Source organism: Rhincodon typus, unplaced genomic scaffold (genome assembly GCF_021869965.1).
Source record: "Rhincodon typus isolate 14 unplaced genomic scaffold, sRhiTyp1.1 hic_rhity00001807, whole genome shotgun sequence".
In the NCBI taxonomy this organism is placed as follows: domain Eukaryota; kingdom Metazoa; phylum Chordata; class Chondrichthyes; order Orectolobiformes; family Rhincodontidae; genus Rhincodon; species Rhincodon typus.
In genome coordinates this window covers 1,956-25,000 of record NW_025967445.1, presented here as the reverse complement: position 1 = coordinate 25,000, position 23,045 = coordinate 1,956, and the positions used below count along the sequence as shown (strand labels likewise).

The following is a 23,045-nucleotide window of genomic DNA, read 5'->3' as shown; positions in this document are numbered from 1 at the left end:
TTATTGGCCCAGGGACGTATCTCTATGGTGCAGGCCAGCAGCAGATAAGATTTTTTTCAATGAAACAGCAGGTCAGACAGATGGAAGTGGCTTATCTTGATTACCTGATGTTGTGTACACAGACTTTAAACCCACATTGTACCAGTGCACCAAGGACTGCAAGAGGCCAATAACAGAACACCAATCAGGTACACTTAGTTACAGAAAGTGATATCAGGGTAATTAGATAAGGAATATTTACTGAATGTAGCCTTGAAGCAAATGAACTCGTAAACAATTCTATCTGATGTCAGATCACTGTATTATTAATAAAACAACCACACCCTCACCAAGCGCTCCAAACTGCTATGTTTCAATCAAGCTCATAAACAGACACGAGAAAATGCACAGCCAGAGAAAGTTCACAGTCTGCAATGTTCCTGATTCAAGTCCACTCTATGTTGTTTGCTAATCTTCAATCCAGCAACAGAACTGCTATGATTAACTTCATAGTTGTTGCACTAGAGAGAAGGCAAACTGGATTTTCAGTTCTGATCATTTTCAAACAGGTTCATAGTTTTTTTAGTTAGGCTAATGTATCAAGGCATAAGAAGCAAAGGTGAGAAAAATGAGTCGAGAAACAGATCAACTATGAATTAACAGGATGACAAAACAGATTTGAGGAATTGAGAGGCCTCCGTCTGTTCTTATGTTTTCAGTCTCTATTGGAAAATGCCTATGCATAAATATTTTATCAGAAAGCATTAACTGACCTCAAATATATGGAGAAATTTATCTTATCCCAATGAGAACATAGCTTTTAAAATGCAACAGTGCAGGTGAAGCAATCTATGTAAGACAATAGGTGACCACTAGGTATTTCATTGTCTGCAGAACTCTGGAACACATCAAAAAAAAGTCATTTATCAGTAATTGTACAATGCACAACCTCAGGATGTACCAAAGTACTTCACCATTGTAATGTAGGAAACAAAGCATCCAAACAGCAGTGTGATAAAGACTGGATAATTTGATTTGAGGTTAAAACCTATGTAGTTCACTGATGCCCTTTAGAAAGGAAACCTACCGCTTTCACCCAGTCTGACCTACGGTAGTTCCAGACCCACATCATTATGATTGACTCTTAACTACTCTCAAGGGTGTTTTTTTTATTTATTCACTCATGGAATGTGGGCTTCTGTGGCTAGGCCAGCATTTATTGCCTATCCCTAATTGCCTAAAGAGCAGTTAAACATTAACCAAATTGCTGTGGGTGTGGAGTCACATGTAGGGCAGATCAAGTAAGGATGACAGATTTTCTTCCCTAAAGGATATTAGTGAATCAGATGGGTTTTTCCAACAATCAGCCATGTTTTTTTGGTCATTAGTAGACCCTTATTCCATATTCATTATTGAATTCAAATTCCACCATCTCCCACGGCAGGATATGAACCAAGGGTCCCCAGAACATTAGCTAAATTTATGGATTAATAGTCCAGCAATACCACCCCAAAGGTGAGGCATGAACAACAAATGCTGCTTTGCTAATATAACAAGGTGTGGAGCTGGATGAACACGGCAGGCTAGGCAGCATCAGAGGAGCAGGAAAGCGAACATTTCGGGTCTGGACCCTTCTTCAGAAATGGGGGAGGGGAAGGGGGCTCTGAAATAAATAGAGAGAGGGGGAGGCAATGATAGAAGGTGGATAGTGGAGCAGATAGGTAGAGAAGACAGACAGGTCAAGGAGGCGGGGATGAAGCCAGCACAGGTGAGTGTAGGTAGGGAATTGGGATGAGGGTTGGTCAGTGAGGAGGGAGGGGCAGATAAGTGGGAGGGAAGACGGACAGGTCAAGGAGGTGGGGACGAGGGAGGGGCTGGTCTTGGGATGAGGTTGGGGGTGGGGAGATTTTGAAGCTTGTAAAGTGCACATCGAGACCATTGGGCTGCAGGGTTTCCAGGCGGAATATCAGGTGGTGTTCCTCCAGCCTTCGGGTAGCATCATTATGGCACTGGAGGAGGCCCAGGATGGACATGTTGTCCAAGGAGTGGGAGAGGCAGTTGAAGTGGTTCGCGACTGAGAGGTGTTGTCATTTGTCACGAACCGAGTATAGGTGCTCCACAAAGCGGTCTCCAAGCCTCTGCTTGGTTCCCCTGATGTAGAGGAGGCCACATCGGGAACAGCGGATACAATATACCACATTAACAGATGTGCAGGAGAACTTCTGTTTAATATGGAAGGTTTTCTTGGGGCCTGGGATGGAGGTGAGGGGGGAGGTGTAGGGGCAGGTATAGCACCTCCTGCGGTTGCAGTTAAAAGTGCCGGGGGTGGTGGGGCTAGTGGAGAGTGTGGAGCGGATGAGGGAGTCGCGGAGAGAGCGGTCCCTCCGGAAGGCAGATAAGGGTGGGGAGGGAAATATATCCTTGGTAGTGGGGTCAGATTGCAGGTGGCGGAAGTGACGGAGAATGATGCGTTGAATCCGGAGGTTGATAGGGTGATACGTGAGGACAAGGGGAATTCTGTCTTTGTTGTTATTGTGGGGATGGGGTGTGAGGGCTGAGGTGCAGGAAATGCAAGAGATGTGGTCGAGGGCATTTTCGACCAATGTGGAGGGGAAATTGCGGTCCTTGAAAAATGAGGACATCTGGGATGTGCAGGAGTGGAACACCTCATCTTGGGAGCAGATGCGGCGGAGTTGAAGGAATTGGGAATAGGGGATAGCATTCTTGCAGGAAGGTGGGTGAGGGGAGGTATATTCTAGGTGGCTGTGGGAGTCGGTGGGCTTGAAATAGATACCAGTTTCCACGTGGTTACCAGAGATGGAAACAGAGAGGTCCAGGAAGGAGAGAGAGGTATCAGAGATGGTCCAGGTGAACTTAAGCTTGGCGTGGAAGGTGGTAGTAAAGTGGATGAACTGTTCGAGTTCCTCGTGGAAGCACGAGGCGGCGCTGATACAGTCATCAATGTAATGGAGGAAGAGGTGGGGGATGGTGCCAGTGTAGCTGCGGAAGAGGGACTGTTCCATGTATCCTACAAAGAGGCAGGCATAGCTTGGGCCCATGCGGGTACCCATGGCCACCCCTTTCGTCTGCAGTAAGTGGAAGGAGTTGAAGGAGAAGTTGTTAAGTGTAAGGAGAGTTCAGTTAGGCGGATAAGGATGTCGGTGGAGGGGGACTGGTCGGGCCTGTGGGAAAGGAAGAAGCGGAGGGCTTTTAGGCCATCTGCATGGGGAATGCAAGTATATAGGGAATGGACGTCCATGGTGAAGATGAGGTGTTGAGGGCCAGGGAATCGGAAGTTTTGGAGGAGGTAGAGGGTGCGGGTGGTGTCACGGATGTAGGTGGGGAGTTCCTGGACCAGGGGAGAGAAAATGGAGTTGAGATAAGTGGAGATAAGTTCGGTGGGGCAGGAGCAGGCAGATACAATGGGTTGACCTGGGCAGTCGTGTTTATGGATTTTGGGAAGGAGATAGAAACGGACGGTGTGGGGTTGGGGAACGATGAGGTTGGAGGCTGTGGGTGGGAGGTCACCTGAGGTGATGAGGTTATGGATGGTCTGGGAGATGATGTTTTGGTGGTCAGGGGTGGAGTCATGATGAAGGGGGCAGTAGGAGGAGGTGTCAGAGAGTTGGCGCCTGGTCTCGGCGAAGTAGAGGTCAGTGCGCCATACCACAATTGTGCCTCCCTTGTCCGAGGGTTTTACAGTGAGGTTAGGGTTGGAGCGGAGGGCTGCACATTCTGTGGGGGAGAGGTTGAGGCGATTGATGTCACGACAGCAGTTGGAAATGAAGAGGTCGCGGGAGGGTAGGAGGCCTTGAGGTGGTGTCCAGGAGGATGGGGTGCATTGGAGGCCTTGCAAATGATGTCTACACCCTATCCATGAAACAGAAATCATAACTGCTCCCATTCTCTGGATAAATTAATTTATCCAGAACTCCCAAGGAGTTATTAGTGATTACATTTATATCCCCTAATTCTGGCCTCATCTGCAAGTGCAGTATTCCACCTTTCCATAATCTTAAAAGTCATTCTTCAGTCAAAGATCCCCAATCTTTCCTCACACAAGTGAGAGTTACTTACTTACTGCAGAAATAATTACTGTAGAACTCCCAGCCTCTGACCTGCTCTGGTTCCTGACCTAAGCCTTCCACAAGCTTCTATATCCTTTTCCCAGCTACTCCCCATTAAAGACAATATAAAATGGGGGATACAGTTCTGAAGGGGATGCAGGAGCCGAGTGGCCTGAGTCTATATGTTAAGAAAGCATACTGTGATCTTGTCATTATTAATAAATACATAAAGTACAAGAGCAGGGAGATGATGTTGCAATTAGACAAGAGACTTGTTAGACCTCAGCCGGAATATTGTGTACAATTGTGGATACAACATTATAGGAAAGATGTGAATGTATTGGAGACAGCGCAGAAGCAATTTACAGGAATGGTTCCAGGAATGATAAGCTTGTGTTGAGAGGATAGATTTAGGTTAAGACTGTTCTCCCTGAAGAAGACTGAGGGGACATTTGATAGAGGCTTTCAAAATCATGAACGGGTTGAATGTAGTAGATAGAAAGAAGTTGTTCCTTCTTATAAAAGAAAGCAATAATAAGAGGTCATAAATTTAAAGTGATGTGCAAAAGAAGCAAGGGGTTTGGGTGGAAAAAAAACTTAGCCAGTAGTTAAGATATGGGATGTACTGCCAAGAAATATGGTTGAGGCATTGAATAATTATTTAGATACAAATAATATGCAGTGACACATGCAGGAGACCTGCCCTAGGGAATAAAATCGATTCAGACACCATGAATTCCTGTGCTGTTACACTTCTGTGAAGAGGTTTTTCCTATGGTCTGGGACATTTTAACTAACCTCTAGCCAGTTTCCAGCCACACAATCGAGTACGGTGCTTTTATCTAACCTGTTCAGAGATGTTATTACACACCTCCAGGGCAGATAGAACTTGAGCATAGGTCGCCTAACTCAGAGGTAATGAGATTTCCCCTGCACCACAAGGGTCTGCGCCACTGAGGCTTTTGTTGAGGTACGGGTTGCTAGGGCCCGATTCCCGAATGTTCCAGTTTCCATGGTGACCGCGCCCCCTATATCACACACACTTTCAATCTATTGGTTTGACGTCACGCGTAATGATCCGACACGCCTGATGATTGGCTGAAAGACATGTCCATCAACACTTGACCCCGGTGGCACGACTTCCGGGTGAGTGATTCGGGGCCTGCAGCGCGTGGTTGAGCCGCAGCCTGAGGGGAGCAGCACTGATTCCGAGAAACGATGGGGGACTCATCCGGCGAGGATCGCTTCGATGGCATTCTGCTGGCAATGGCCCAGCAACATGAAGGGGGTGTTCACCAGGTATGAAGGAGATACTGCCCTACCCCAGTGTGGGCAGATTCCCCACCCCCACCGTGGGTATATCCCACTTGCCGCCGCTACTCCGTTCCGCTTGATGGGGTTGGATTCTCTACCTCTTCACCCACGTTTCACCTGGGGGTGTATATTCCTCTTTCCGCACTCTCCACGTTTACCTAGTTGTGGGGAATAGATTTGCTTTCTTCCCCCACCCCCAACAGCCATCACTCTATGAGAAGGAGAGGAGTGAATCCTTAACATCCCCGCCAACCCATTTCATTCTTCTTTCTGCAGCCCCTTATATTCTGCTTGGGGTTGGATCCTCCACCCTACTCACTTTTCGGGAGGGTGGGGGCAAGCGGGAATGAAGGAGAGAAAGCGGATTCTGTACATATCCCCCATCATCTGGAGTATAACCCTCTTTCTGCACCACGGCCACCCTTATATTCTGTTTTGGGACGGGGGAAGGGGGTCAATCTTTTAAAACGCGTTAATTTTTCTGGTGGCGGAACCTCTAATTTCCTCCACCTTCATTCTGCCAGGAGGTAGATCTTCCCCAGTTCCCAGTGTCTGGGAACATCTGTCCAGTGGTAAAAATAAAGACAGACTTAAGACTTTTGGCATCTCAACCACTTTGCAGCGTACTTAATATTTAATTTAGGAAATGCAGTTGGTAAATTTCATGTATTAACTTCAACAAACAATAATAAATGATTGCCTACTCAATGTCCCTCTAGTTGAGGGATAAATATTGACCAGAACCACATGGGATGCTTCTGTGCTTTAATTCAAAATATCCATGCAATTCTTATGCCCCCCCAAGAGGTTTCTCTGTTAACAGAGAGATGGCACCTCTAACAATGTAGCATTCCCCACTGTGCTGCACTGGAAGCATCAGTCTGGGGTATGACTTAAGTCTTTGAAGTGACATTTCAACCCATGTCCTTCTGACATGCCTGATTCAATTCTCTGGTTGGTTTTGGTCAGTTTTTGCCATTGAGCCTGCCTGACTGTTGTATCCAAGCTGTTATGTGTTGTCTCTGCCTCCATCAGTAGGAGTATTCCCTTATTTATCTTAAGTTTGGCGTTGGTGTAACCACTGATGATGACAGTAAGCCTGCTATCGAGTGAAAGAGAGGTTTAATGGTGAAATGTCCAGTTCACCGTGATCATTGAGGGAAATGATAGAGTTTGGTGTATGTCATCTACTGCCTGTACCATGTTCTTCACCGAGCAGGACACCGTGATCTGCGCCACAAGCTGCACTCAAACATCAAACAGCTTAAAATTGATTTATTTCCATGCTGAATTGAGTGAATTATTTGTGTGTTGCTTTATTCATTCACTCATGGGATGTGGGTGATGCTGGCTGGGCTAGCATTTATTACCTATTTCTAGTTGCCTTTGAAGGTGGTGGTGAGCTGCCCACTTGAACCGCTGCAATCCATTTGGTGTAGGTCCACCCACAATGCCATTAGAGAGGGAATTCCAAGATTTTAACTCAGCAACACTGAAGGAACAGCAATATATTTCCAGGTAACGATGGTGAGTAGATTGGAGGGAAACTTGCAGGTAGTGGTGTTCATACGTATCTGCTGTCCCTGTCCTTGTCGAAGGTAGAAGTTTGGAAGATTGTGTCTGAGCAGGGTTGGTGCATTTCTGTATTGCTTCTCATCGATGGTACACACTGCTACTCCTGTGTCTCGCTGGTAGAGAGAGTAAATATTTGTGGATGTGGTGCCAGGCAAGCTGGCTGCTTTGTCCTTTTTGGTGTCTCATGTCTTGTTTGTTGTTGGAAGTATATTCATCTGAACAAATGAAGACAATTCCATCACACACCTGACTTGTGCCTTGTAGATAGTGGCCAGGTTTTGGGAAGTAAGGATGTGAGTTACTCTTTGTCTGATTCCTAACCTATTACCTGCTTTTGTAGCCACGGTATTTATATGGCTAATCCAGTTAATTTTCTGGTCAATGGTAACCCACAAGATGTTGATAATGGGGGTTTCGTTGATGGTTATGCCATTGAATGCCAGGGCTCTTGGTTAGATTCTCTTTTATTGTAGATGATAATTCCTTACACTTGTGTGACCTGGCTACTTGACAGTTGTCAGCCCAAACCTGGATGTTATTCAGGTCTTGCTGCCTTTGGATATGGACTACTTCAGATTCTGAAGAGTTGTCCATGGTACTCAAGATGAACAGGTTATTGCTATGCAAGTGCTGTTTGATAACACTATTGATTACCTTTTCTGTCACTTCACTGAAGATTAACAGTAGCACGGTAACTGGCCAGGTTGAAATTTGTTCAATTTGTTTTGTGTACAGGACATACCTGGGTGATTTTTCATATTTGGGTGAATGCCAATGTTGTAACTGTACATGATGCCATGAGGGTCTGGCGTCAATGCTGGGGACTCCAAGGGCAACTGCCTTCTGAATATATGTATTATACTGTGCCACCACCTCTGATAGGTCTGTCCTGCCAGTGGGACACAGATGGTGATGGTATTGTCTGGAGCATTGTTTATCAGGTATGACTCCACCATGTTGACTGTTAGGCTCTTGCTTGATAAATCTGTGAGACTGCACTCTGTTACCGTTACTAAGGGGCATTTGTAGTGTTAAGTCTGTTTGATGTTGTTTGTAGTGCCTTAGTTGATGCCAGGTGTCCAGTTTCATTCCTTTTTTTTTCCTTTCTGGAGGCTGATAAAGCTGGGTGGCTTGTGAGGCCATTTCTGAGAGCAGTTGAGAATCACACACATTGCTGTGGGTCTAGCGTTGCACATAAACCAGAACAGGTAATGTTGGCAGTTTCAGAAATTGCTGGAAAAGCTCAGCAGGTCTTGCAGCATCACTGAGGTTCCTCACTGAGGAAGGATCATCGGACCTGAAATGTTAACTCTGATTCTTCACAGATGCTGCCAGATCTGCTGAGCTTTCCCAACAATTTCTGTTTTTGTTTCTGATTTACAGCACCTGCAGTTCTTTTGCTCTTAAGATTGGCAGTTTGCTTCCCTAAAGCATATTAGTGAACCAGGTAGATTTTTACAAAAGATTGACAGGTTCATCATGAGACTTTGAGTTCAGATTTCATTGAATTCCAATTCTATCATCCGTCATGGTGGGATTCAGACTCGAATGTACATCAGGTAACCTTTGAAGTGTAGTGGGTCTAATTAAGAGCCTTAACCTTTTCTTTTCTTCCCCCCCCCCCAGCTTGTGGATACATTCTTCAGTTTTCTGAGGCGCAAAACTGACTTCTTTACTGGTGGAGAGCAGGGAGCAGCTAACAAAGTGAGTACACGGGAGTTTCATTATATCTCCAATTCTCTGAGGGTGGGGGGTTGCTCCTCATTTTCATTTCTCAATTCAATTTCCCAGTGGCAATGCCCAGGTCTCCTCAGTGTGTTAATGGTGTAATCCCACTTAACTGATAATTTTGATCATGTATTTTCCACAGTTGGTCACAGACACTTTCAAACGCCACCATAAATTAGCTATACAGGTTCAGATGGAGAAGGAGGTGAAAAAGGAAGCAGAGAGAAAAGAAAAATTGGAACGGGCAAAGCTTATAGAGGAGAAGGAGAAATCTGAACCAGAACTGAAGCAGCCAAAGATCAAGGAGCTGACTAATGAGGAGGCAGAGAAATTGCAGAAGGAGATTGACCAGGTGAGTACATCATCTAATGACCAATTGCAGCATTAGAATTGATGTATGGAATTAGGAGACAGGAGTAGGGATAATGGCATGCAGTTGTTGTTAAGATGTGAATAATGCACGGGGATCTTGATGCTTCAATGTAAACGAATAACTTTTGAAGTAATAGAAAGCTGTAAACCTAAATTGACTGATGATACCACGTTAGTTGGCACTGTTAATAATGCAGATAAGAGCAAAAAGGTGCAAAGAAAACACTGAGACTTAGTGATTGGGCAAAACTATGACAGATGGACTTCGATGTGGAAAACGTGTGATGTCCTTTACTTTGATCCTCAGGAAGATAGATAAGATTTTTTTTTTCTTAAATGGTGAGAAGCTATGAACTCCAGAGGAGTAGAAGATTTAATGGCTTCAAATATATAAATCACTGAAAAGGGTTATGTTATCTTAAGTTTACATAAAACCCTTGGTACATCCCATTTTTCATACTGCATTTTAAGTTCAGATGGAGAGAAATTATTTCCTCTGGATAGTGCAGAGCAAGAAAATAACTTTAAAATTAGATATAAAACAGAAAATACTTTGATCTGATAACTCTACTCCTCACTTTCACAGATGCCAACGTTTCAAGTTAATGTCTTGTTCTGATGAAAGGACATTGACCTGAAATGTTACTCCTTACCTCTCTCCACAGATGCCACCAATCCTCCTGAGTATTTACGTCACTTCACTTTTATTTCAGATTTCCAACATTCAACATATTTTATTTCTGCTTAAAAGTTAAACTCAGAACTGAGGTCAGGAGGCACTTCTCATCCAAAGCAGAATGGAAATTTTGCAGTCTCCCCTACAAAGTGCTGTTGAGGTTGGAGGTCATTTGAAAATTTAAAAACAGGGGTTGATAATTTCATTAAACAAAAGTTTTAAGAGAATGGAACATTGTTGCTAATAGCAGAGTAGCAAATCAGCCATGGTGTAGTTGAATGGTAGAACAGGCCAGGGGGGTTGAATGGCTTTCTCACTGCAATGTGATGTAGGTGCTTCAGATTTATAATTAACCATTATAATGTATTAGGTTTGTGAGGAAGAAACCCAGGTAAAGGGACAAGGGAAATGGGAAATTCTACCTCTGGTATTTAGATTAAAGAGGCTTTTGCCACCAATCCAATCCTGATGCAACTCAGTGAATAGCCAGTACTGGTGGCTGTGGGAGAGCACCTCGTTTGGGAATTGTGTGGGATGAAATGCATTGAGGTGGAAGGGTTCAGAGGAGTGGTGGATGAGTTTGGGTGGAGAATCTTGACATGCTCCCAGTTGCATTGAAATGTAGCCAGCTGGTGAACTGACTCCCAGTGGTAACTGTAAGGGCCACAAGTGAAGTTGCTGAAGCTCAGGAACACCTGGGGTGATCTGTGGCAAAAGCTCTGTAATTTTAGATGAACATCTTAGCTTTTTTAGCTGGCATTGGGACCATGACAGGCTTGCACAGGTTGTCACAACCCGTGTGACCCTAAATGCAGCAACTGGCTAACTTTTAATCTGACAGTTAACTGAAATGGTGACCTGAAACTCAGTCCCTTTCTTTCATTTCTCATTTAGTTGAGAATTTAAATGATGTTGGATTTCAAACTCCACCATCACCCCCTGAAATTAACGATGGGTTCCAATCCACCTTTTATGTCTTTACTGCATGTCTAAATCAGCTATTGATATTGGTTATAATTACATGCGCAACATTGCCATGAACACAGCTCAGTAAATCCTGACAGATGCCTGTGAAACTTTCAGTACCAGGGAACCCAGCAGCTGTGTCTGGGGCCCATAGCCTGGAGCTATTCCCGTGCTTCTGCACGCGGTGAACCCAAGGTATGCCATGATGCGAATGCTTACTTTGCATTTTTCATTTAGAAAAAGGAGCATAAGAAACTGGAAAATGAAGGAGATGAAGTCACAATCAATGGGGAGAAGAATTCAGAAAAACTGGAAACAAAACAGGTATTGTGCAGTTGAATCAATGTGGAGCAAGGGGGAGGAAATTTGTTTGTTGCGTTTTGGGAAGAGAGGCGGTGTTGTATTTAAAATCTGTAAATTCTGTGCTAATTTGTCTATCTGCTGAGATCTTTTCTCCCTGCCATGCCTTCTTGTCTACTAAACTCTTGCCGATCTTCAGTGCCTCACCCATCTGATCTTAATTGTGTGATTTCGGGTAGCAACCACAAAGTGTATTAGTCTTCACAGCATAAGTTACTGAATGGTTGTATGATTGCATTCCAGAGTCAACATTTGTGGCACATTCTGGATTAGGTCAAGCAGGGATATGGAGAAGATATTGAAAAGACATGGAAAAGACATGGGGGGGTGCCAGGATGGGTAATTGTGGTTTTGACTATTTGCCTGTGAGGGCCTGTTTCCACATATTGATACTTTCCACTAACTTCTTTTTATAACTCTGTAAAATGTGCATAGAGCAGATTTGTAGAAACCTGCCTCTTGTAAAATCTCTCATGGCATCCTTCACATAACATTGACTGAGACCACTTATAAACTGTCTGCCAAACTTTCACACCCTGTGCCTCTAACTTAATTTTATCTTAAAATTTTAGTTTTTTAAATTTCTCATTCCTTCATTTTATCTGGTTAGAACTTGCAATTTCAATGGTGTGGAATCTGACAACCAGGTCTGTTATGAAATCCCTGCACATGACTGCAGTGGTCCCTCTGTGACCATATATGATAAAAGTTATTCTGTTATTGTGCATGGCTGTCTAACAGCCATGCACACAGTTGTAAAATATTCCTCCATATATTGTGAAAAGTGCAGTTTGTGCTCCTGCATAGATGTATTCTGACAGTCCAATTGTGATCCTTCATGTTCCTGTAGGCAGAATCCGAGTCTGAAGGTGAAGAGGATGAGAAGGATAAAGGGAAGCTGAAGCCCAATGCTGGAAACGGTGCTGATCTGCCAAACTATCGGTGGACCCAGACCCTGTCTGAGGTTGATGTAAGTGTCACTTTCGGAACCCTCTTTATCACGGTTCTCACAGGGCCAGGCTGAGGCAAGAAATGATGCATTAAATATAGTGGCAGTAGAGGCGATCTCTATGCTAAAGTAGAAATTGGGAATCTTCACAGTCAGAATATGAAAATACATGTTAGTGGTGTGTTGGGCACATAATTATAAACTAGGGAAAAAAAAACTTGGAGGTAATCTCTAAAATAATTTTATATTTAGCAAGCTACTTGTATATTAGATGTCTAACATGATTACATTTTGGCACTTGAAAATTAGTGTGACCATTGCCAGCAAAAACAAACAACACAGCAATAAAATGCTAAAGCAACATTCATTATGCAACTATCAAAGCTAGTTGGTGATCAACATATAATAAAGGACAATTAGAGGTGGGAAATAAGTGCTGGCCAAGGTAGCGACACCCACATCCCATGAACAAACTTTCTTTTAAAACAAGTTGTATAAATATGACAATTTGAGCTTATAAAGTACTTTTTTAAAAAGGAAAATACTCATTTATGTTTCAACTAAGCTCTGTATTCCCTGGTATCAGAAGACTCTGTGAAGCCCCTCTCTTCCTGCCACCCTACACAGAAGTCTAATCAGCCTGTCTCCTTCCACCACATACATACATACGGCCAACTTTCTAACACCCCCTACTCACAAATGAACACTTCTTCCCACCCTTCTCCCACTCACTAACCCACTCAACCCTCTTTCCAAACCCCTCGACCAGCAGCCACTCGCCCCGTTTTATCTCCCGCTTTTGCTGTAGTTGCAGTGACTTTGAAGCAGAGCTATTATCCTTGGATAAGTACTTTGTAAAACAGTCCGATAGGAGCAGAAATACCGTACAATGTGATTTAGCGGTTCACCTTCACAGCTAGACAGTGACCTCCCAGTTACTCCTGCATTCAGGCCGTGATTTAGATATGCTTGCCAGCCTCCAATTTGGTGCACACATTAGGACAAACACTCAACAGTAAGTAATTTCCAATGAGATTTGGGTTCACCATTTGTCAACATGAATCCATCGGGTCCAAGGCTGTCCTGCCAGAGCATCCAGATTGGGAAGCCTCTGCTCCAAAATTGCTTTTATGGTATTGGAGAAGGGGCACTTCCTAACTCCAAAGTTATGACCTCTGCAACCCCGTAGAGGGTCATGAGCCACAGTTTGGGAAACCAATGTTAAAATATTCCATACTACAATAAATCCTGTTACCACTGTGGAAGATATGAAATAGGAATGGATGGATTTCAAGTGGGGTGTAGACCTTGGTAACATAGAGTTGGGTGGTTGGATTGAATAACACTCACCATGGCTAAATAGTCATTTTTATTGTTCTTGGTTGTGTCTTGCACCCAGCTCCTGGTCCCATTCCAAGTCAACTTCAGATTGAAGAGTCGGGATTTCATTGTAGAAATCCAAAGGCGCCACTTGAAAGTGGGTCTGAAAGGCCACCCTCCTGTGATCGATGGTGAGATGTTCAATGATGTGAAGGTGGAGGAAAGCTCATGGCTGCTAGAGGATGGAAAAAGCATTAATATACATCTAGAGAAGGTGAGCTGGGATTGACATGGTGGGTAGAATGAAACCCACTCTGGAGATTCCCATGTCCTGGTTCTTAATTTACTCTACAGCTCAGGACTTGGGGAATGTGGTCTGTCCCTGAGAGGGAGAGTACACAGTTGTATAGGATCTCCAGTCTGGGTGAAGTTTACATAGGGCTATGAGCATGAGTTAAACTGGGATTCTTTGTCTGTGCACATGGTTATCCTGGAACTCCCAGTCTCTGGGTGAGAAGTGCACTGGGCTGTGGGTGAGGGTTGTCTTTGGATTCCTAGTTTGAAGGTAATGGTTAAGATTCTCTACCTTTGGATTACGGTTACAAGGGATGAAGGTTATCCTGGAATTCCTAGCCTATTGCAGCTGAGGAGGCTCAACAGCCCACAGGATTTGTAGAGAATTCCAGTTGTGTTCAAGCTGTATTTTTTTGTGAACTGTGTCAGGATATTAGGATTTTTTTTTTTTGTTTCTAATTTCAGATCAATAAGATGGAATGGTGGAACAAAGTAGTAACAACAGACCCAGAGTTAAATACCAAAAAAATTAACCCTGAGAATTCAAAGGTGAGTATTTTTAATTTCCATGCCCTAGTTCTGTCATATGGAGACAGACGTGTCAGTGGGGTAAATGCACTGGCTTATGTTACTTGTCAGGCTTTCTGCAACATCTAAGCTGCCTGTCCCTAGAATTTGCATTTTGACTTTGATTCACTGCAACTGAGAGAAAAAGATCACAATGTGAATAGCTAAATCCACCGTTTAAGATGAATCGCTTGCTAGATTTTAGAGACACAGTCACTGTTTCCTATTGCCCATGAAGTTCATGCATACGAAATGAGATATTTATTTCAAAGACTTGAATTATGGTGCGACTGATTAAGTTATAGTCTGAAAACTATAACAAACTCAAACTCAGAGCATGAACAATCCTATTTAAAACAACAATTTGTCATTCTCAACTCTTCAGAAGCACTTCCCTTGTCCAATTTCATTCCAACCTGTCTGTTGCAGATAATGTATCTTTGCTTCTTCATATTCACCTTAGAATTTTCCTATCATTGGTTTGCTTGCTGTCCTTCAGGTCAGTATTGTCAATGTGCAAGGCTAACTGTCCCTATAGATTTTGACAGTCTGTGTGGTTTTGGGATGTCTGCCAGTCACTCTGCACCAAGCTCCCTTGCCTGTAAACCTCCCATTAGTTGGCATTTAGCTGTGTGTCTCATTAAATACCAATTCTATCTGTGTTTAAATTCCTCCAGACCACTCCATCCTCTCAAGTTCTGTTCCTCTTTAACACCTTCCAACAAACTGTCAACTCACCGTTAGTAGTGTGCTGTTGTGGGTCGGTTAGCTTAGATGGCTGGACAGCTGATTTGTGAAGCAGAGCCAACAGCACAGGTTCAATTTCCATAGCAGCTGAGGACACAATAGAGGTCCCACTTTCTCAACCTTACCCCTCGCCTGAAACGTTGGTGACCCTCAGGTTAAACCACCACTAGTCATTTCTTTCTTTGTGAGAGCAGCCCTATGACATTCTGGAACTATGGCAACTTTATCTTTAGTAGTGTGCCATCAACCACCTGGAATTCTCTTTCCATAAAGTCAGTAACTTCACCCTATTCCTTGACGACAACATCCACTAACCAAAATCCTATATCACATTGGTGTCTTCTCTAGACTCAGTTCACAAACTGCCCTTCTTGCCAGTGCCTCTACTTCTGTTTGTACTATATCTCAATAAATCCTGTTCTCTCATCACCTCTATCCTTGTTGATCTGCAGTTACTTCTTGTCTTCCAATAATTTAAATTTAAATTTTTTGCCCTCATTCTTATGTTAAAATCTTTGCATGTCCTAATTCAGTTTTATGTCAGGGATCTGTCCAGCTTTGTGTCTCCTCCTAAGGCCTCACTGACCACTGATCCTCTGTGACCTGCAGAACATTTCACCTCTTCCTTTATTCCACTATAGAGAACTTTAAACCATCTGACTTCCTTTCTGGAGATTCCAATTTATTACTCTTCAAACAAGCAATGTTGTAATTCAGGTTACTGCATGTGGAATTCTAAAGCATTAAACATTGTCTGATGAATCCTGTCTGATTACATACAGCAATATTTTAATTTTGCTCAGTGTTCATTTACTAATTTGCTATCAGATAATTTGACTTGTTTCCACAGCCTGAGAACTCTTAGCCTTCCAATTTATTTTTTTAAAACCTCATCATTGTAAACCTGTCCTGTTCTGTTGAGTGGAACTGAATGCTGCTGAGTCCAACTTAATGCTAATGAGTACAGACCTGTTGCAAAACTTCTGTTTGTACCCATAGTTGTCAGACTTGGATGGTGAGACACGGAGCATGGTAGAAAAGATGATGTATGATCAACGACAGAAAGCCATGGGACTTCCAACTTCAGAGGAACAGAAGAAACAAGACATACTGAAAAAGTAAGTTCTCTAATGCAGCATTAATGATCTGTCATATTTGTATTGACTGGCATATCTGTCTGTAATGCATTGTAGCCAGATCTTTTACTATTTCTTCCAGCAATTGCTGGATTGTACCTGAGGGAGATGTGAACAATGTTTTGCTGTCACCACATTCATCATTGTCTCTACAGAGTTGTTCTGATAATCTCTCTGTATCTGTGTTTGGGGTTGGGAAAATTCTTTGGCAAAAAGAGACATCATGGGAGAACAGTGACCGGACTCTTCAGGTTGGATGAAGCAAAGGGGATGACCTATGTTTTGTTGGGTAGGGGTTTAACTGGATTAGTAGGGGAGTATCCAAATAGTGGTAGTATGAGAACAAGAACTCATGCCACATGTCTCTCGATGTCCTGTGCTGTTTGCAAGATCAGCACAAGTAATTAAGACAGTTTTCTGATGGGCATGGCATTCACTGTGTTGGTGAACCTTGTCACTTTTATAGTAGTGAATGACCTTGAGAGATTATGGAGTGGTATAAGTAGAGCTAGGGAGGGAAGTGTAGCCCTGGTAGCAGGACTGTTCCAGGAGATGATGTGTTGACTTGAGTATATCATGTTAGATGCGCATTGTTGCTCTAGTGTCACCTGTGTGTATAATTAATGTTATAATTTGGTATTGTGCATGGAATGTGGTAATTGGGTATGGAGGTTGAGTAGACTGCATTAGTGAAACCTGAGCATTCAAGTTAGTTTGTAAGATGAGTTGGATAAAAATGCATGTATTCATGTTGGAGTCATGACATGAGAACACCTGGATTGTGAGGTGTCATATCTCGATTTATCTCCTCCCCGAAAGATCTTTTTGTTTCTTTACTACATCCAGTCCTCGATGCATTCTGATGTTATCCCCCCATGTTAAACTTGCTCTAATGTTGTTTAATAACTTGCACATAATCTTTTTGAATACCTTTTTAAGAATATGGGCATACCTCTCGTTGGTTTACTCGTTATGAGTTGCCAGTCTGACAAAACATTGTTTTCAACTCTTTGTGACCATGCCGCTCGTCTTTTTATTTAAAAGCCTTCTTCAGTCCTCATCCCATATGTTAGTCACACCACTGTTGACAGTGATGTGTTTGGCTGCCTGGTCACTATTTCTGAAATTCCTTCCTTAAAACTCTTTCCCTCTATCAGTTTCATCTCCAGGCATCCTTAAAGCTTTCTTCTGTTTGTTTGATCATCTGTTCTGGCATAAATAAAATTAGACAGCGAGCAACAGAAGATTGAAATCAATGAAATGAAGTGCCTTCGGAGTTGTTACAATGCTGAGGCAATATTGAAATGCAAATGCTTGTTATTGATGAGTTTTTATTGGATTAAATAGTTTCGATAGTTATAGTTCTTGCTGTATTACCGTTGCCACGGACATGGCTCTCACTGGGGATATGTCTATCTGTCCCTTTTTTTTTGTTTTCTCTCTTCTCTCCACTCCAAAAAAAATCCAAAGGTGCTGAAAACTTAAAATATTCCCCCATACTACTGCTCACTGTAAATCAGCAGTCAAAGCAGCACACTCATCTAAGCAAAGATACCATGCTTGGCACTGAATGTAGGTCCTTCACCCTATCTTGAGTTAGAATGCCTGTCTCCCGGCTTACAGAACTCTGATATATAGTTAGGACTGGAGTTGAATGGATGGGAATATACAGCTGCACCGATTTTAGTGGATTTGAGAATTCACTGATGATATCTTCTGTGGATATGACTTCTTCCCAGTCAAGTCGATACTTGTGTTGCATTATGCTATTTTTCAGGTTACTTTGCCTTATTGGTAGTCAGAGATTAATGCATTAATGAGCTATGACGTTATCTTTTGTCTGATAGTGGAGGTGAGACAGGGTGCTTTAACAACGGGATCAATCTACCGATTGACTACTGAATCCTATCTCTGGTCTCAGCTGTCCTGCAGTTCAAACTGTCCTAACACTCTGAAAAATAGCAGAATTTCTCTCCTGGTGTGATATTGAACACATTAGAATCTGCACTTCTGTAGAAGGGAGATTAGAACTGATTATAATTAATATCAAAACAATAACATGACTCAGCAAGTCAGCAGTAGCTGTTGAGTAAAAGATAGTGCCATGGTTTGGATTGTCCATTGGGGCATAAAGCAAAGTAGTAGAACAGCATTCAAAAAGTACAAGTAAGTCATTGGCATCCATGTTCTCAGAATGACAAAGAAAATCCCAACAAACCGGATCAGGACAAATTTATAAATAAAGAACTTCATTCCTGCTTCACGTCCCCAAGGCAGCCAGTGTCATCATGGCTACACCAGGCCTGAGAATTGCTTACAACAGATAAGTAACTTGCTTACAAATCTGCAGGCCCAAGGCTCTAAGCTGTGTGTGGTGTGTATGTCTCTTTTTCTTTCTCTCTTCTTTCCCTACCACCAACCCCCGCCTGCCCCCCATTTTAGATATTTTCTAATCACCCTGTTCACAGTTGTTATTACATACCTGGAGCAAGTGGGACTGGAACCCAGATATTCTGGCCCAGAGATGGAAACACCATGACCAAACCATCAGACCTCCCTACTTTCCATTTGGATTTCATAAATTGATAAACTTCAGACACTGGTGATCACCTTACAGGTTGCAGTATGCACTGCCTCGTGTCATAGTTGCAGACAGTCTTTGTTTTGAGATCTGCTTCGCAAAGTTACTTGGTTTCAAAACGGTGGGAGCTGAAAATCAGGTTTGGTGGTATTAAATGAGCTCGACTTCTGATAGTTCTGTATTAAATATGAATTGTTGGTACTTGAAACATGTAAACCAGATCTAATCTTCCTGTGCCACACTCTCTCTGCAGGTTCATGGAGCAACACCCAGAGATGGACTTCTCAAAGGCCAAATTCAGTTAAAAAATGCATCTTCCCTGGAGCTGCAGGGGCTACCCAAACTTGTGGAAGATTTTCTCCAGGAAGGACTCCCTTTGAGCATCACTTAGAGCCTTGAAACCTGGTTTCTGAGCTTGTAAATCATTCAGGTTATTCATTGTGTGGAGAGCAATTGTGAACCTGGCAGTTGCAGTGCAGTCACTATGCTGGCATCCACTGGCTGCCCATTAATAATGTCATTTTCTGGCTGATCTTAGATAACTACCCAAGTACCTTCTGGTAATGCCAGTTTGCAGGCTTGTTGTAAACTTGATTACTTTTTAAAATTACCTTTGACTGTTGCTGCTGATTGCTGGATGGTAACTGAGGGAGATGTGAAACGTGTTGCTGTCACCTCACACTTGTTGTCTCTCTACATCTGATTGGGGCCCTTGCGTCCTTTTCAGTGAGTTTGAGCAACATCCTGCTAAACACATTGTAAACAGGTGTTACCCAGAACTTGCTCAATGGTTTGTTATTTCTCCCTGTGCTTCACAAAGTTCAAATAGGCATTCAGTTTGGCAGTAGCTCATTCTGATCAACATGTTTTGCAAATGAACATATTAGAAGCTTTCCCTTTCATTGAGACTTTCAGTGAGCACTATGCAAAACCCCACCTGCTAATATTTGAAGCAGGGTGAGCTTGCGTTCAGATATTTCTTGCTGGTTACTTAACATATGCTGTAGCCCAGTCATGTCTATATTGCCACATATGCTTCCAGATGGGCTACCTTGTGTTAAATTTTGAAGTCGTCTGATTGATTGAACTGCCACGCAATGCCAGGTGAAGGCCAAAGTGTTGTAAATATCAGGGTCGTTGCTCTCCATTTCCTTGTCTGTGTTTCCAGGTCAGTAACAGGGTGGCTAGATAAATTGTTGAGTGCAGTGCTAGTCCTCGTGGGTGTGTTTTATGTTTATTTTTAATTTGTTTGCATTGATGCACTTGGACGCGATGCTGGAACTCATTTCTCAATAAAGTCAAGCCACTAGCTGTTGTCTTGCTGTGGTTCATTGTCCTTGTAATAAGCTACATTAACTTTATTTATTCAGTAGCAGTACACTAAGTTAAGGTTTTATAAGTGGCACAGGCACACTACAATAAAGGTCTGACAGTAAAGGTTCTATTTCTAGAGCTAGAAGAAAGTGTCACATTGAAATGCCACCATTTTACTTCTATGACTTGTGAAGGTCTGTCTGGATTTTAGGAGGTTCTTGTTTTGTAGTGGAACCAGGCTACCTAAGAGTTCTCAAACTGGGAATAAAGGAGTTCATGTAAATGGGGTGATTGGGAAGAATGGGTTAAAAAGGGACCAAGGCCCTAATTCTAGCATCTCCCTTCAATCCACTGTGCCCTGTGATCCACAGTCTGCCTTAATACAAGTGCAAACTGTTCTACCTCGCATAATTATCAACACAGAGCTTGAATTTAGATATTGTGGTAACAGTTGTTATGGAGTAAGCATTGGGTGTTTTTTCTTGAGACTGATACAAACTGATAACTTGTGTGAATCCAACACAAGTTTCTGATCCAAACTGCTTTGGTCACCAAGAGCACATATCCTACCTCTGCAATATCCCCTCCCTGTTCCTCACCCACTGCTGAAAGTCCAATTCCTTGTTGCATTAAACTAGACTATTCTAATGCCTGTCCAGTCAGCATCCCATCTTCCACCCTCCATAGTTCTGATCCCATCCAAAGTTCTTGTGCCTTTATCTTAACTTGCACCAGGTCACATTTACTTATTGCCCCTCTGTTCGGTAATTTACACCAGCTCCCAGTTCACTAACCCCCTAATTTTAAGGATTCTCATCCTTGTTTTCAAGTCCCTCTACAACCTTTTGTTCTGTAGCCTCCTTCAATTCTATAACCCTCTATGGCAACTGCTCCAAGTCTGGCTGTGCATCACTAATGTTAATTGTTCTATCATTCATAGCTATGTTTCATTGCCTAGACCTTTAAAGCTTTGACATTTTCCATCAAAATCTCCCTCTCCCTTTTAGAAATATTCTTAAACAAAACCTTAGTCAAAGCAATAAATTTTATCATCTTAATATGCGTGTCTGGTATTGCATGTTGTGAACTACTTTAGGATATTTTACTGTTAAACCTGCTAAATAAATTTTAAGTTGTTGAAATATAAGTGAGCTGTCTATCCTGTTAGTTGTCTCTGACAAACATTGAATATTTCTTGCACCTTTTTTGTGATTAAATCTTAAGCAGAAAAGAATAAACTGTGAATTCAGGTGTTTCAGGATAAGTTTTGGTTAGTGGAGCAGAGTTCAGAAACTCAGCCAAAGCTGCTGGATCCAAGTCCACTGTTCACATACAACGATTGCTGTTCTTTTTACTGTGACCTGTCAGGGCCATAGCTGTGTACACAGTCAGAAACTCATCCTCAGATACTGAACCATTTTACCTTGTTTTTCATCTTAACTAAACTGGGAACCTACCACCACAAGAGAATATTTGAGGTTTATCAGCTGCTACATTCCTTACCTTAACATTGCTGCTCTTCCAGCAATGGCTGTGTGACCTGGATGTTTACTGAAGAGGGGGAGGACAGCAGGTGTTAGCTCAGTCATTTTTTTTTCAGTTGAAGGGCTATGTAGAGTGTAAAGCAGTGGGATTATTTTGAGATTAGTTATAGGGCAATGGGAGAGATTAAAATATACATAGCCCCATATTATTCCCAAACTATGTATGAGGATAGGGTGGTTTACTGCAGTTAGTTTGGAATCGATTATGGAGCTGTAGGAAAAGAGTATGGCTCAGATCAGTTTAAGTTGAACAGGGCTGCCTGGAAGGATTTACAGCAAAGACGTTTACATAGGGTTGACTGTTACAGGTACACACACTGCTGGAGTGAATAGCAGATCTTGAGCAGCAGTTAACAAATCCACCTTTATAGCTCTAAAAAGGGGATATGGAAAAATTAAGAAAATATTGGCTGACACTGCCAAACCTATGAAATGCCGATGCAAGAATCCACTTACCGCTCTCCAATTCCAGTACTATGAACCTGGTTTGCAACTGCATGAAACAGATCACTGGAAGTTAACCATGTTTCTCTGCCATCCAATCTGGAAAGGAAATGGACTGAGAACTAGCTCACTTGTGACACTCCATCCAACTACAGTAATCGCGATTAGAAATTTAAACATGCAGCATAATAGTAATACCCCAGCTCTGGTCACGTAACTGCACAGGTTATGGCTTAATGCTAGAAATCCTGGGTCTGCAACATGTGCCACGTGAAGTGAAACTTAGTCATTAGCGCTCGGGAAAAATCAAGGTTTATTAATAAAACTTTTCCAGAGAAGATCCCATTTATTTGAGAACCTGAAGACATGGACAAGTGAGGGCAACTTAAAAGCAACATCTTAATTGCACTCTTATTTCTAATGGATTGCTGGTGTCTGAGTTCCCAACTAAAGTGGGAAGCTTGAATACGTCCATATAAATGTCAGAATTTCACTCCAATAATGTCTTGTCCAGTGAGTGTTCTTTACTGGAAGCTATTTTTATACTCTCTAGCTCTGTGCCCACTATGGTGACCCATGTCTAACCAGTATTAATAGTTCCAACGTATTACTGTGGCCTTCTGTTAATTTGTCACCCATATACCGTTGAACCTCAAACAGTGGGAGATGAATGAAGTGATTACTTTCTTCAGTAATTATTACACAAATGCTGCTGCTTCTCAGCAAATAATTGTTTGCAATAACCCATTAACAATTGTTGGAAGGAAAAAGCAACCTCTTGCCCAGGAGCAACTCCTGCTTTACACACATTCGCACACTGTGTTCCACCACTACCCAGAATCACTTTACTACTACCAAAATGATGCCTTCTTTCTAACCTCTTACCTTAATTCGAGCCCCTATCTATGTTCACGGGGAAGTGGAGAGGTGACTTCAGCACCTCACTTGCAGGCAGGACACAGCCATAGTCTCCTCTCCTGCTGCTTCAATTATGCTATGTAATCAGCAATCAACAGCTGACAGAATTGTGTGAACTGGGAACAAAATAACTCAAAGAATGAGACAACAAGGTGCAGGGCTGGATGAACACAGCAGGCCAAGCAGCATCACAA

General features: G+C 42.6%; 1 protein-coding gene across 1 annotated transcript; it reads left to right on the top strand.

Moving 5' to 3' along the window:
- The first annotated feature begins 5,162 nt into the window (after positions 1-5,162).
- nudc (nudC nuclear distribution protein) lies at positions 5,163-19,940 on the top strand. Its single transcript, XM_020514170.2, has 9 exons — positions 5,163-5,345; positions 8,562-8,639; positions 8,806-9,015; positions 10,915-11,001; positions 11,888-12,007; positions 13,386-13,580; positions 14,066-14,149; positions 15,914-16,032; positions 18,885-19,940. Exons 1-9 carry the CDS (start codon positions 5,265-5,267, stop codon positions 18,934-18,936), a joined length of 1,026 nt encoding a protein of 341 aa, XP_020369759.1. The 5' UTR covers positions 5,163-5,264; the 3' UTR covers positions 18,937-19,940.
- The last annotated feature ends 3,105 nt before the right edge of the window (positions 19,941-23,045 follow it).